We start from the raw sequence: 12,740 nt of genomic DNA on the forward strand, positions 1-12,740 counted from the left end.
TCCCTAGCCTTGTTCAAGTCTCCTGGTTAGTGGCATTTTGTATAGATTCCTGAGCATTTTCTGTGCAGACGAGCGTGCTGCCTGACACCAGAGGCAGTTTTACTCCTTCCTTTCCAACCCGTATGCCTTTTATTTCTTCTTATTTCACTGCACAGACGGCCCTTTAGTTCGTGCTGAGGCGCAGGCGTGGAGCAGGCGCTCGGAGCAAGTGCTCAGTCTCTCAGCCCGAACTCTGATGCTCGCCGTGCGTTTCTCGCCGAGGAGCTCCACCAGATTTAGGAAGCGTCCTTTGTTTTTAGTTTGTGAGAGCTTTTTTTTCTTTCTTTCTTTCTTTTTTAATCGTAAGAAGGATGTTCAATTTTGTCAAATACCTTCTCCGAATTTGTTGACCTGATCGTGCCAAATCGGAACAGGAGGAGGTCATCGGTCCGGTGAGTCACCTGCGACGATTACGCCTTAAGGCCATTTCGGGAAGTTTTCAGTTGTGCAGAAAGCACCCACGTTATGACGCTGAGCCTGAAAACAGGAGTCAGAACCACGCGTGCAGCGCCATCAGAGCCCTGAGCACAGGCTAAGGACCATCCTGGATGGGAGCCACCCAGATGGTGACCAGTGGGGGGCGGCCTGTGGTGAACCCCCGAGTGGCCGCTCCTCTTCATCCTGCTCTGGGCATGGTTCTCTCGTCTCAAACATTCTGTGATGAGCGTGTGACTCCCCACGAGGAAACTTGCAGGGAGCTGGCAGGACGCCACCTTAGCCAGGGACCCCGTGTGGGTTTCTCGTCTGCTCCCCTGCGGGGACCTCAGCTTCCGGGAGGTTTACCAGCCGGGCCTGCAGTCCTGGCCCCACAACTACTGGCAGGTGACGCTGCTGGCTTTTCAGCCCTGAAGGCTTCATGTCTTATCTATAGCCCAGGGTTACACACCTCCCGAGACTGACAGGAAAGAAGAATTGTAAAGCCCCGCACACACAGTCGGGGCCTGCAGAGTGACAGCAGAAGCTGAACTGATTGATGAGGAAAGAATCCCACTAATTCAGAGGGAGAGAAACCTCCTTCCCAGGTGAGCCTGACGTCAGTAACCTAAAATGCCCACTCACCTGCTACTTGCAAAAATACCTCTGGCTAAAGCGAGGGCGCCCAGCTCCCCACCCAGAGGCCAGAGTCCTGGCTTCGTTCCTGGTGCATCCAGCCAGGCTGTCTGCCTACGGAAAATTAACTTGAGTGAGTCGGTTAACTTGCTATTTTTACATCCCGTGGAATACAGTTGACTTACCTGACAGGACTGCTGAGGACTGATTCGTACATGATGGAAGGACGTCTTGCCGCTCCCGGGTGCTGTCTGTCCACCCGCCGAAGGGGAACTTTGAAACGTGTGGACGGTGAAGCCCAGCTGCAAATCTCTCCACCCCCTGATAATCGGAATCCTTCAATGCACTGGTTATAACGTGGGCTCGGTAACGAGTGATACTTAGTGACTAATGGGCAGTCCCCGAAAAACCTCCGGGCAGGTGGGTGTTTAACCGCAGGACTGCCCGGTGTGCCTCTCGGGAGCCCAGAGAGGGTCAGACTAAGGGGGCTGCTTGGCCCGGGCCGGCTCCTCTGAGGAACCCACGTCGCAGCTCTGGCTGCCCCCACCTCCCGCCTCGGCCCCCAAACACCGGGCTTGAGTCCCGATGCCAGGTGCGCCAGGCCTCTCCTGGAGCCAGGTGAGCGGGCTTTGCGGAACTTCTTGGGGCAAAGGCAGCAAACGTGGGACAACATCGCAAAGGTAAAGAAGATGGAGCAGAAGCGACTTGAGGAGCGTGGCCTCTGACCCGGGTGGTGTCAGTGTTCCAGGTCTCTGCAAGTAGGGTGGCCCTGGCCCCAGGCGCAGCGATGGCTCCGGCCTGTCATTAAGTCATGTGACACATGATGTGATGCACACGTCCTTGTGTCTCTGGGACGGGCTGTGCCCGTGGGGGGAGAGGGGAGGCAGAGGGAAAGGTGAGAGGGTGATATGAGGGGGACCCATGGGCGTGGTCGGGGGGCGGGGTCTGATGGGGGCAGGGGCGTGTAAGAAGTCTGCTGAGCCAGAAGAAGCCGGACAAGTCAACCTCTGGGGCACACACGCAGCTGCCACGGCCACGGGCCCACGAGACAGACGTGGGTGCTGTGGAGCGTGAGCCACGGAGGCAGGGGCGAGGCGGCTCCTCTCAGGGCAGCAGCCAGGCTGGCCATCCTGTGAGGATGGCCCCTGTGGGCTGTGGGCACTAAGTTCAGTGTGAAAGGCCTGGAAGAGCGTGGCCCAGTGGCCCTGGGGGCAAAGGCTGGTTTATTTCAAGGAGTGGGTTTGCAGCAAAGGGACTGGATAGATGGTAGAAAAAGGTGGGTCTTAGAGTTGATGGCACAACCCCAAGGCGGTGGCCAGATGGAGGCACAGATGCTGGTGGGCCCGCTAACACAGCGGGAAGGACTGCACTTCCTTCCCAGGGAAGGGTGTGGCACCTGCCAGGGACGGGTGGCCTGTGGGTGACCCCCTACCTGGGGAAGAGATGAGTGACATCTTGGAGCCGTGAATGTGCATTTTCAGAAGCCATGAGGCCAGGTGCTCAGGGAGGACGAGCCTGCGATCCCCTGCTGCCGGGGGCAGGGGACTGGAGTTCCTTCAACGTAGATAGTCTCAGAGTAAGTGAGAGTGTGTGTGTGTGTGTGTGTGCACGCACCTGTGTGCAGGTGCGCATGTGGGCAAGGGTGTTTCGGGGCCATGATGGGCTGGGGAGAAGGGCCAGAGACAGCCTGAGTGGAGGTGAGGACACAACATCACTTCTTAGGAAACAGGTTCCAGGCATCAGTGACCCACATTTGGCTCCTGCTAAGGTACCCTTAGCAGGTGCTGCCTTTCTAACAAAGTAAAACAAGACATGCCCTGCCGGGTAAGAGAGAGATCCACAGGGGCTGGCGGCCTAAACATCCGAGATTTATTTCTGACGCTGGGGAGGCTGGAAGGCAGAGATCCTGTTCTGAAGGGCTCTGCTTCTGGGAGAGCGCCTCTCCCTGGCTTGTGGGTGGCCACCTTCTTGCTCTGGGGTCACAGGCCCTCTTTTTTGTCTTCTGTTCAGGGTGGGAGGTTGTGGGGGGACAGGAAGTGCTCTGGGTCTTCCCTTAAAAGGAGGCTGATGCGGCTGGAAAAGGGCCCCACCCTTATGAGCTCACTGAACCTGAATGTATCTCCTCAGAGCCTCTCTCCTCACATGTGGCCACAATGAAGCTGGGCCTCAACCTAAGAATTCTGGAGGACACATTCGGTCCAAGGCGACAGCTGGTTTCAAGTGAAGTGGGTTCTGGTTGGCAGCCTAAGCGGTCGCTTAGGCAGGGTCCGGACCCGACGGGTCAGCACGCGGAGGTGACGCCTTCCCCGGCAGGCTCCGCAGCGCACAGAGCCTGCGCCCCCTCGGCCCCGGCCGGCGGTGTGTGTCGCCGCACGCATATCTCCTGCGAGGGCAAGCGCGGTCAGGGCTGGTCCTCCGCGGACACTGCGCATCCCGGCGCTGCGGAAGGGCGGTCCGAGCGCGAGATGCGCCTGGAGAGCCTCGTGAACCGTCCTGGACGCGTGGTCCCTGCTACCTGCATCGACTGGGTGGACAGAACCTAGAGCCAGCGTCAATGTTGGCGGCTACTTGTCCCCTTTCGGGGCAGCGTCGGCACATCTCCCGTCCCCAGAAGCCATTTCATTTCCGCCGACTTCCAGGCGCGGAGGGGAGGCACCGACCCCAGCGTGCCTGCTGCCCTGAGCCCTCCGGTCCGGCGACCCGGCGCGGGTCACACAGGGCCACGCGATCCCACCGCAACCTCTGCGGGAAAGCAACGGGGTCCAGCCCCAGCAGAGCGCGGCCCCTTTAAGACGCGACCGAGGCGCCGGGCCTTGCCGTCAAAGGGCTGCGGGAAGAGTCAGTGCGCAGCCGCGGCGCGGGGCGAGGCGGGGCGGGCGCTGACTGATGGGAACGTGGCCCAGAGGCAGGGGTCGACGCAAGAGCATCCCCCGCAGGCCCCGCCCCTCAGGCCTGGCCCCGCTTCCGCCCTCCACGCCCCTCCCCACCGTCCCCGCCCTCGAGGCCCCACCCCTCCCCTGCCCCGCCCCGCCCGCCCCGCCTTCTGCAGGCCCCGCCTCCGCTCGGCCTCGCCCCGCCCCGCTCGCCCCGCCCCCGGCCCGGGCGGGCCTCGCCTCAGCGATCGGCGGCGGCGGCGGCGGCGGCGGCGGCAGCGCTGCGGGAGCTCCGGCGGCCGCGATCCTAATGGCTGCGCGCGGGCCGCGGTGAGCGCCGGCGGAGAGCGACGGGCGTGGGGCCGCGGAGAGCGAGAGCGAGCGCGGCCGGACCCCGGCCAGGCCCGGCCTGACCGGCCGAACCCGCGATGCGCCCCGGGGCCGCCCCCTGGCGCAGCTGACGCCGCGGCCCGCGGAGACCCCGGCCGGCCGGCCCCGAGGAGCGGCCGCCCCGGCCCAGGCCGCGATGGCGGGGAAAGCGGCCGCCCCGGGCACCGCGGTGCTGCTGGTCACGGCCAACGTGGGCTCGCTCTTCGACGACGTAAGTACGCTGCCGGACCCCGGACCCCGGATCCCGGACCCCGGACCCTGAGCCCCGGGGACTCCGGACCTGAAGAGTCCTGGGACCCGGGGCCTGGGCCTGAGCCCTGGGACCCTGGGACCCAGACACGGAGTCCTTTGCCCTGGGACCCCGGACCCACCCCTGACCCCCGGCCCTGAGCCCCTTCCTTCAAACTCCGTAGGTTGAACACAGAGCCCAGCCCCTGAACCCAGGTCCCTAAAATCCAATTCTAATCTCTGTCCAAGGTCCCCAAATCCTGACCCCAGACCCCTGGTCCCAGGGCCCCTTACCCTGAACCTGGCCCCAACCCTGGTACGGAATCCTGACCCAGAACCTGGGCCCTGGACACAACCCCCAGCCCTTGTCTCCCCGACCCCAGCCGCTGATTCTGGCCTCTGACTCCGGCCCCTCCAGGCCCCGGCTCTTGCCCCGGCCCTGCCCGCCGACTGTGGCTGCTGGGAGGTGTGGGCGCCCTCATTTCACCTTGTAACTTAGTATTTCTCTAGTTCTGGAACAAGGGGCTTCTGTTGAAAGCCCTGCGGACTTTGTTTCTTGTTTATTAAAGAGAAAGATGCAGAAGCTTTCCAAGGCCAGAAAAAGGATGCTGACGGTGCCAGGCCTCTGCTCTCTGGAGCCTCCCGCCCCGGCGGCCGGGGCCCTGGGGAAGAGAGTCCACCGGGGCCCGGTGCTCCCCGGGTTCCCCAGGCAGGCCGAGCCTGACCTAGTTCGGCATTGCAGCCACGGTGCCACCCCGCTGTTGGTACTCACACTGCCAACCCAAATAAAGCACAATGCGGCTCCAAGTGGCGTGCTTGTTTCAGAAAAAAGGGTGATGGCCCAGATGGGCCTGAGGCAGCCTGGCACTGCCCCCCCCCCCCAGGTGAGCAGAGGGGGCGGCCACCTAGACCACCCGTGCAAACTGACTTTCCTGCCTCTGCTGAGCCTTCCTCTGCTGGCAGTGAGCAGGGTGAGGTGTTTCTGTAGCCTGAGTTCATGCTCGGTGAGGTGTGATTTTATCAATCAAGGGTAGGCGCTCTTTTTGTGTTTCCCTTGTTTTAACTTCCAGGAGCCATGTCTTCGACGTCCCCGCAGAAGGCTTGTCCTCTGACCCTGTCATGGGCAGGACAACTTTACCTAGTTTTGTGTTTGATCATTTTCTACAGAAGTGCCCCGTATGGGTGTGTGTCTGTATTTAGCATTCTATTCTCGGCTTTCCAGTAACATCCACTATAACAGGGTTTTATTCAGATGATTCAGATCCGTTAGCTGTGGCTTCAAAGCCTCAGAAATGTCAGGAAAATTAAGCACGGTGGGGCATTTTAGTCTCAAAGGGAAAAGAATTTTGCTGTGCAAACGTTCTTTGCAGTAGTCTTTGATTGCCCATTCTGGCATTTCTGTTGTGTTTCCACTGTATACACACACTTCTCTCTGTTGACGTGAAAATGGGCGACTTTGTTTACCAACGTGTTCCCTCTGAATTTTCATTTTTCTTAACGTCTACATAGAGTTTTGCATCATGTTTGTGCTGGGAGGGAGCATTTGTTTTGGTAAGCGGTGCACAGGTTCGTCCTGCAAGGTGTCTTTTGACGAAAGGATCCGTTGACACGTATCTGTCCTGTCCCACAGGTTTCTTAATGTGTCCGAAGCCGTCCTTCTTCGGTGGCGTGGAGAGGCAGGGGTGGGCATTTAACCAGTCCGCTTGGCAGTCTGGCCGATGGAAGCAGCGAAGGCTTGAGGGAAGGCCATTTTAACTCCTCGGTTTATAGTAGGATTCAGAAGATCTGCTTGGGGACTCGGTCTTTGTGGTCCTGTGTCCCTGCTGACCGACCGACTGACACTCTGTTCAGATGCTGGCAGACCCAGGGAGGGACTCGTCCTGCCCAGTTTCATCGTCTGGAAACCAGGCTCCTCGTGTGACCCTGGCCTCTTCCTGGATGGTGCAGGCTGAGGAGGAGGAGGAGGAGGAGGAGGAGGGGTCTGGGGTAGAGACAGGTGACGGGTGACGCTGCCGAGGGGCTGCTTCTGCGGTTGCGTGGTCTCTTCCCGTGCTGCCTCCTCCCCATCAGAGGGGATCCCACTAGGGCTCTGGATGTGGGCTTTGCCCGTGGCGTGGCCCTAACGTGCTGCGACCCACAGAGCGCCTTGTGTGGCAGGCTGCTCTTTTCTCCTCTGTCGGGTCCCCGCTGTGGGCCCCTCAGGTTGCTCCTCGCTCGGGAGTGCCACCCAGAGGGTTGGTAAATGGCCGCCCTTCGCTGGGTCTCCAGCTTCCACCCCTGACATGCCTAGAATCTATAGGGAGCCCCAGAGGGTGCTTTATCACGTAGGTCAGAAGTGCTGACATCTACCTGATCCATGGGACGGACTGAGGAAAGTGGACCCTGAGAGAGCTGCAGCTCTCCGAGGGTCCATGGCACCCCCCCCCGCCACAATGTGCCACCGCTCACGCAGGAGCCAGCACGGCTGGAAGGGTCCCGTTGCTATGGACGCGGCTGCCCTCGGCGAGGCCCCGACCTCCGAGGACCTCTCTTAGCTGGGCTGTCCCCAACCTCCGTGGCTGTGCTGCCTGTGCCTTTCCCTGGGTGGCTCCGGAGAGCCCGTGGCTGTTCCCTAGTCCCCAGGCTCCTGCTGTCACCACCCATTCGCTGGCAAGGGGTGGCTGGGTGCATACCTAAATGTTTTGCTTGGGATGGCTGGCTTTTTGACAAGTGAGGTTTCTAGCTTTTGGTTCTTTAGGAGGGTTTTTTTTTTTTTTTTTTTTTTTTGCTAGAAGTGAACAGAGAAGGTGAATTCTTGCAGGCTGTGGTTTCAGAGCTCCGTCCCACCCTTACATGGTAAGGCTGTTGTTTGGGAAAGAGTTTTAGCGAGCGGCAGGATTCCGAGGGCACAGCTCGCTCTTGGGTGTCTGCCTGCAGGGCTCTGTCCTGCTGCTGCTCCGGTGCTAACCGCAGTGTTGAGCTGGCTTGTCTTTTTGCTTGGCCACCTCCTGAGCAGCCCTCCGCCTGCCCTGACCTGGGCTGCACATCTGGCAGCCGTGAGCCCCTCCCCGGCCTGCGCGCTGTCCCTCTCCCTCCAGCCCTTTGCTCTCTTCCCATCCCACCCTCAAAGCTCCCTGACCGGCTGGTGTCCCCCTCCGGCTATTGTGGGCATGCTCGCCCCAACTGCAGTGCCGCTCGAGGGGCGTCCCGTCCGGTCTGCTGTCCCCCCTCCAGCACAGGGCGCCCGGGTCCGCGGGGACCCCGCGTGGGGCCTGCGTCGGGTGCGGACGGGCCTCTCGCTGGCTCTCATTTGCGTGGATCCCTCTTTTTCAAGCAGTGCCGTCTGGTGATGGCTTCGCCCAGGCGGCCTTCACCCGCGTGGGCCTCCCCCACGGAAAGTGGCCGGTCTCCTGGTTTTCGGTGCCCTCGCAGAGCCGTGCAGATGCTGCCGCCATCAACTTTAGGTCCTTTTGTACCTGAAGAAGAAACGTCATGTGCCTCAGCCGCTCCCCACCCACAACTGCGATTCCTGCGTCTCCCCCCAAACTCCCAGCCCCTGGAAATCACTGGGCTGGGTCCCGTCTCTGCGTTTGGAGCCTGGATGTTTCCTGTAAATGGAGTCACGCGTGTGGCCTTTGGCGTCTGGTACCGTGGTGTCAGGGCTCAGCATTGGGTCGGCGCTGCACTCCCCTTGGTGCTGGGTTCAAGTCCACGGTCGTCTGTTCCCAGGTTTGTTTGTCTATCACAGGTGGTAGCTGTTTGGGCAGCCCGCACCTCTGGGCTGCTGTGGACGTTGGCTTACAAGTTTCTGGGGGGGTGTGTTCACTTCTGGACACATTCCTCAGGACTGACTCCTGGGTCTTTGGTGACGTGTGCACAACCTCTGGAGGAACCACCAGCCCTTTCCTGGGTTGGCCCTGTTCCGCGTCCCCACCAGCAGGGCACGAGGGTTCTGATTTGACCACATCCTCCAGCGCCTTGTTATCTGTCTTTTCTCAAAGATGCGCGTTTGGTTCTCAGGGCCCCCACCTCCCGATTGCCACACTGGCCTCCTGGGGTGGGGTCTTTAACCAGTGTCTCCCTGCCAATGCCGGAGGGCAGGGAGGAGACCCAGACCAGAGCCCAACCTGCTCCAGGGACCAGGCCCCTATGCTGCTGTCACCTGGGACGTTCTAGTGCGTAGGCCAGTGAGGGAAGCAGGGCCCAGTTCTCATCAAAGACTCAGCGCTTCTGAATTTTGGAGGCGGTGGTGTCTCTACAGTCCTCGCAGCTGCTGAAGCCCCCAGGCAGCTCCCGTGGGCTGGGGCAGGGCGGGGCTGCCCGGCCCGGCCTCCTCGCAGGTCCCTTGGGACACTGCAGCCCAGCCCAGGGCATGCCGGCGGACGGCCTGAGGGAGGCGTCTCTGCCTTCTTGTGGCATTGCCGCCTCTGTCCTTTCTCTGTGGGAACTGGGACTGTGTGTCCGCGTCTGGGACTTTATAGACGGAGACCTGCCTGGCCCCGGGCGGTGGGATCAGAGCACTCAGTGGGCCTGGCGCTGCTTCCTCCGCGTCAGGAAGCCACGCCTACACCCTGCACACCTCCTGGCAGCCTTGACAAGCTCCTGTCACGTCTGCCTTTGATGCGGTTGGGATTTGAAGTCAACATGCAGTTGTCAGTCAGCAGGCCGTTCTTGCCGCCTGCCCTCGTCCCGGGTCCCGGCCGGCCATGCTGTCTGTCCCGGGTCAGCCGCCCAGGGCCTGCTTTCACCTGCCGCGTTTCCTGCTTTCATTGGCTCTGCAGGTGCTCGGGGAGCCTTTAGGTGCTGGTCTGGGAGGCACTTCTTAGACTTCAAGTCTCAGGGATTTTGTGAAGTGAGCCCTGCTGGGCAGCCTGTGTCCACTGCCTCCCAGCCGGCGTCACCCCGGGAGGGCCCGCTCTGCACACCGTCAGCTCGTGGAGCTCGTGCCCCTAGGGCGGGGGGGGGGGGCGGCAGCAGGGGCGGGGAGGGGGTCGTACTCCCGCCTGGGCGGCTCTGGCGGCGTCTCTTTCTGGGGAAGGAGGCCTGTGCTGGGGGTGAGGCTGGGATGTGTTGTGTCCGGTCTGGAGTTACAGGACTCAGACCAGGCCTGCCTCCAGCAGGTGGCCTTGTCCTGGGAGCACCCTGTTTGCCCCGAAGGGAGCGATGAGGGAGCAGGGGTGGCTGCCTGGGGGAGGGGCCAGCTCGCTCCTTAAATGTCGACCCCTTCCTGGTCTGCCCTGGCCGGCGGGTGGCAGTGTGCTGGGTCCAGGGATGGGGTCCAGTAGGTGGGGGCAGTGCAGGGTGGGCGCCTCATCAGAAAGGCAGCGCGAGATCCGAGTGGCGTCTCGGTCACCTGTGTGTGGTCGCTTCTCGGGCCGCAGCTGCCCTGCTGGGTTTGTGAGCAGCGAGGGAGGGTGATGGGGTCCCCGAGGAGAGTGTGGCGAGCTCCCCGCTGGACACACCTCCTGCTGGTGCTCCCTTGACTGGGGCCCTGGGGCCTCCGCTCTGAGCCTGCGACATCGCCCCACACGAGCCCTTGCACAGGCCGGGTGCCACCTGTGCCCTCCCCGCCTGGCTCTGAGCGTGGGGGAGCGCCCCCTGCTCACGCACATCCTGACCCAGTACTGCCTGCTGGGAAAGCCGTCGGGTCCCGCCCTGAACCGTGACTGGGAGTGAGGCAGCACGAGGGCCACTGGCTGCCTCGAGGTGGCGAGAGGGCTCACCCTGCGGTGTGACCCAGGGATGGTTGTGGGACTCCAGAGGTAGAGGGGCTGGGGTAGCCTGCGGGCCCCCACCCCTTGTCGCCTGGGGGCGGCTGGGCGCACAGGGCCTCGGTTAGGGAGCATCTCAGACTCGCCGTGATCCCCAGCCCTGTCTTTAGTCACGGTCCCACGTCTGCGTGGCCTCTGGTGGTGACACTGATATTCTACGACTGAAAACCTGGGTCTCCAGGGTTTGTTTGGGGAGATGCACGTGGCCCGGGGCCCCTGGATCTGCTGCCTGGGTGGAGGGGGAGCAGAGGGCTCATGTCGCTGGGGGCGTGGCATGCTGTGTGCATGTGACCTGAGGTGACGCAGGAGCTGGCTCTGCCCACCTGGCTGTCAGGAGTGGAGGACCTGGTCAGGGAGTGACTGGCCACACCCCATGCTGGTCTTGGCGCTCGCACAGAAGGAGGCTCCTGGGCGACGTGCCCTGACCGTCAGGGAAGCTGGTGCCGCCAGGTGCAGGGAGCTTTGGTTTTCCCCTGAGTGAGTAAGAAGAGCCAGCCCCGACTCTGGGGGCAGGGCCCGGGGTCATCGGGGGTCAGTGCAACCTCGGGCCCTTGTCTTCTCAGCCTCCTGCTCTGCCCAGGACCCTCCAGACTTGGCGGGGCCGCGCAGCCTGCCGGCTGCACTCCCTCCGTCTGAGCAGAACGCCCTGGCGTGAGGGTGGCTCTCCCAAGCTCCGGCCCCAGCCAAGCCTCTGTCCCTCTCTGTCTGCATCCTGGCCCTGGTCACTTCACAGCCTCTGCTCCTTCCTGGCTCACCTGGACTTCGAGCATGGGAGCGGGTGCCTGGGGCTGCGTCCTGGAGGTTGGGGGCCTGCTCCCCCGCAACCCCTGGCAGGGTCCAGCTATGGCCCTGGTTCCAGACAGCCCTCCGACAGCCCAGTGTTTCTGCCCTGCCTCTCAGGGCCTCTGAATGACAAGTGGCTGTTCTAGGAACCAAAGGAGACTTGAAAGTGAAGACACAGCCCCAGATCTCGGGGGAGGGAGCCCATCTTTGGTGCTTGTACAGGGCTGCAGTCCAGGCTCCTTGGGGAGGCTTGGTGCTGCGGAAAAGCATCGCGCTGCCTTCGGCCCTGCCTTCCATCCCCTGTCACAGGCTTGGGATTCAGCTCCTTTGGCCCGTGGGTGCATCAGGGTGGGGGCGTGGTGACGCGGGTGCAGTGGTCCAACAGGTCAAGGAGGGACGGATGCCCTGGCAGACGTGAAGCATGGGTGCTGGCCTGCGTCCCCAGCACCTGACGCGCAGGGGCCTGTCCTCGCCTTCCCGGTGTGGCCCCCTCAGGAGGCAGACTCTCCTCACCGTGCGAGCTGTGCTGGGCTGCTTGGCCGGTCCAGCCTGTGGCCTGTGTTCCTGCCCTCACCCCCCCCCGCCCCCACACCTGCAGTTCACCCTCCCATGGGACCTGCTGCTGTGCTGTCTTTCTGCCCAGGGGGAGGCAGGCAGGACCTTGCTCTCCCTCCTGGGGCAGCTCACTGTCCCCAGCTCTGTGCAGTGTCTCCACTCCCGTTTCTTTTCTTGTTGTGCTTTTTAGGGCCGCACCCGCAGCATGTGGAGGTTCCCAGGCTAGGGGTTGAATCAGGGCTACAGCTGCCAGCCTACACCACAGCCACGGGATCCAAGCAGCGTCTGCGACCTACACCGCAGCTCACAGCAACGCCAGTTACTGAACCCACTGAACAAGGCCAGGGATCGAACCCGCATTCTCATGGATACCAGGCAGGTTTATTTCTGCTGCGCCGCAACAGGAACGCCCCCACCCCCATTCCAGTCGATGACAAGCTCTGGGCTTTGGCGTGTTCTTGACATGCGGGTGTGCCGGTCTCCGATCGGCCGCGCTGGGGGTGGGACTCGGGGCTCTGTCCTGAGGATGTGGGGGCAGAACGGACGCGGCTGAGGAACCGGGACTGCCGTGCGCCTTCTGGGTTGGACCCTGACCGTGTTCAGGTCACAGCATGGACAGGGCTGAGTTGGGGCAGGTGTGTGCCCTGCGGGCCTGGCACCTGGTGGGCGCCTGGGGACAGGCGTCAGTGGTCGGTGGAAAGGTCTGCAGGCTCCTGTGCTCCGGCTTGTGTCTCGGTCACTCGTGACCGTGGTGGAGGGTGACTTGCATACACCTGGAGTCACCGTGTAAGGGTGCGGGGCAGTGGTCATGGAAAGATTTGCCCTTTGTGCAGCTACCACTGCTCTCCAGTTTGTTTGTTTAGTCATAGTTTTATTTTTGGTCACACCCGTAGCATGTGGAAGTTTGGGGGCCAAGGATCAAACCCTCGGCACAGTGGTGACCTGAGCCACAGCAGTGACAACGCAGGATCCCTAACCCGCTGAGCCACAGGGAGTGCCACACTCCAGCAGGAAGCGCTGCGCGGGCCTTTGCGGAGCTCAGCCCTGGCCCCGGTCCGCCTGCCATCTCCGG

At 62.2% G+C, this 12,740-nt stretch overlaps 1 protein-coding gene across 7 annotated transcripts in view; it reads left to right on the top strand.

The window, feature by feature from the left end:
- The first annotated feature begins 4,229 nt into the window (after positions 1–4,229).
- INPP5A (inositol polyphosphate-5-phosphatase A) overlaps positions 4,230–12,740 on the top strand; it is a 157,981-nt gene continuing 149,470 nt past the window's right edge. For 4 of the 7 annotated variants that reach the window (XM_047760821.1, XM_047760823.1, XM_047760822.1 and 1 more), the window contains exon 1: positions 8,037–8,288. In XM_047760821.1, the coding sequence (XP_047616777.1) occupies positions 8,052–8,288 (237 nt within the window). In that variant the 5' untranslated portion in view covers positions 8,037–8,051. Of the gene's footprint in view, positions 4,564–8,036; positions 8,289–12,740 lie in introns of those variants that run through there. The other 3 variants (XM_047760827.1, XM_047760824.1, XM_047760826.1) reach the window with 3 other exon arrangements.

This window comes from Phacochoerus africanus, chromosome 15 (assembly GCF_016906955.1).
Source record: "Phacochoerus africanus isolate WHEZ1 chromosome 15, ROS_Pafr_v1, whole genome shotgun sequence".
Taxonomy (NCBI): Eukaryota; Metazoa; Chordata; class Mammalia; order Artiodactyla; family Suidae; genus Phacochoerus; species Phacochoerus africanus.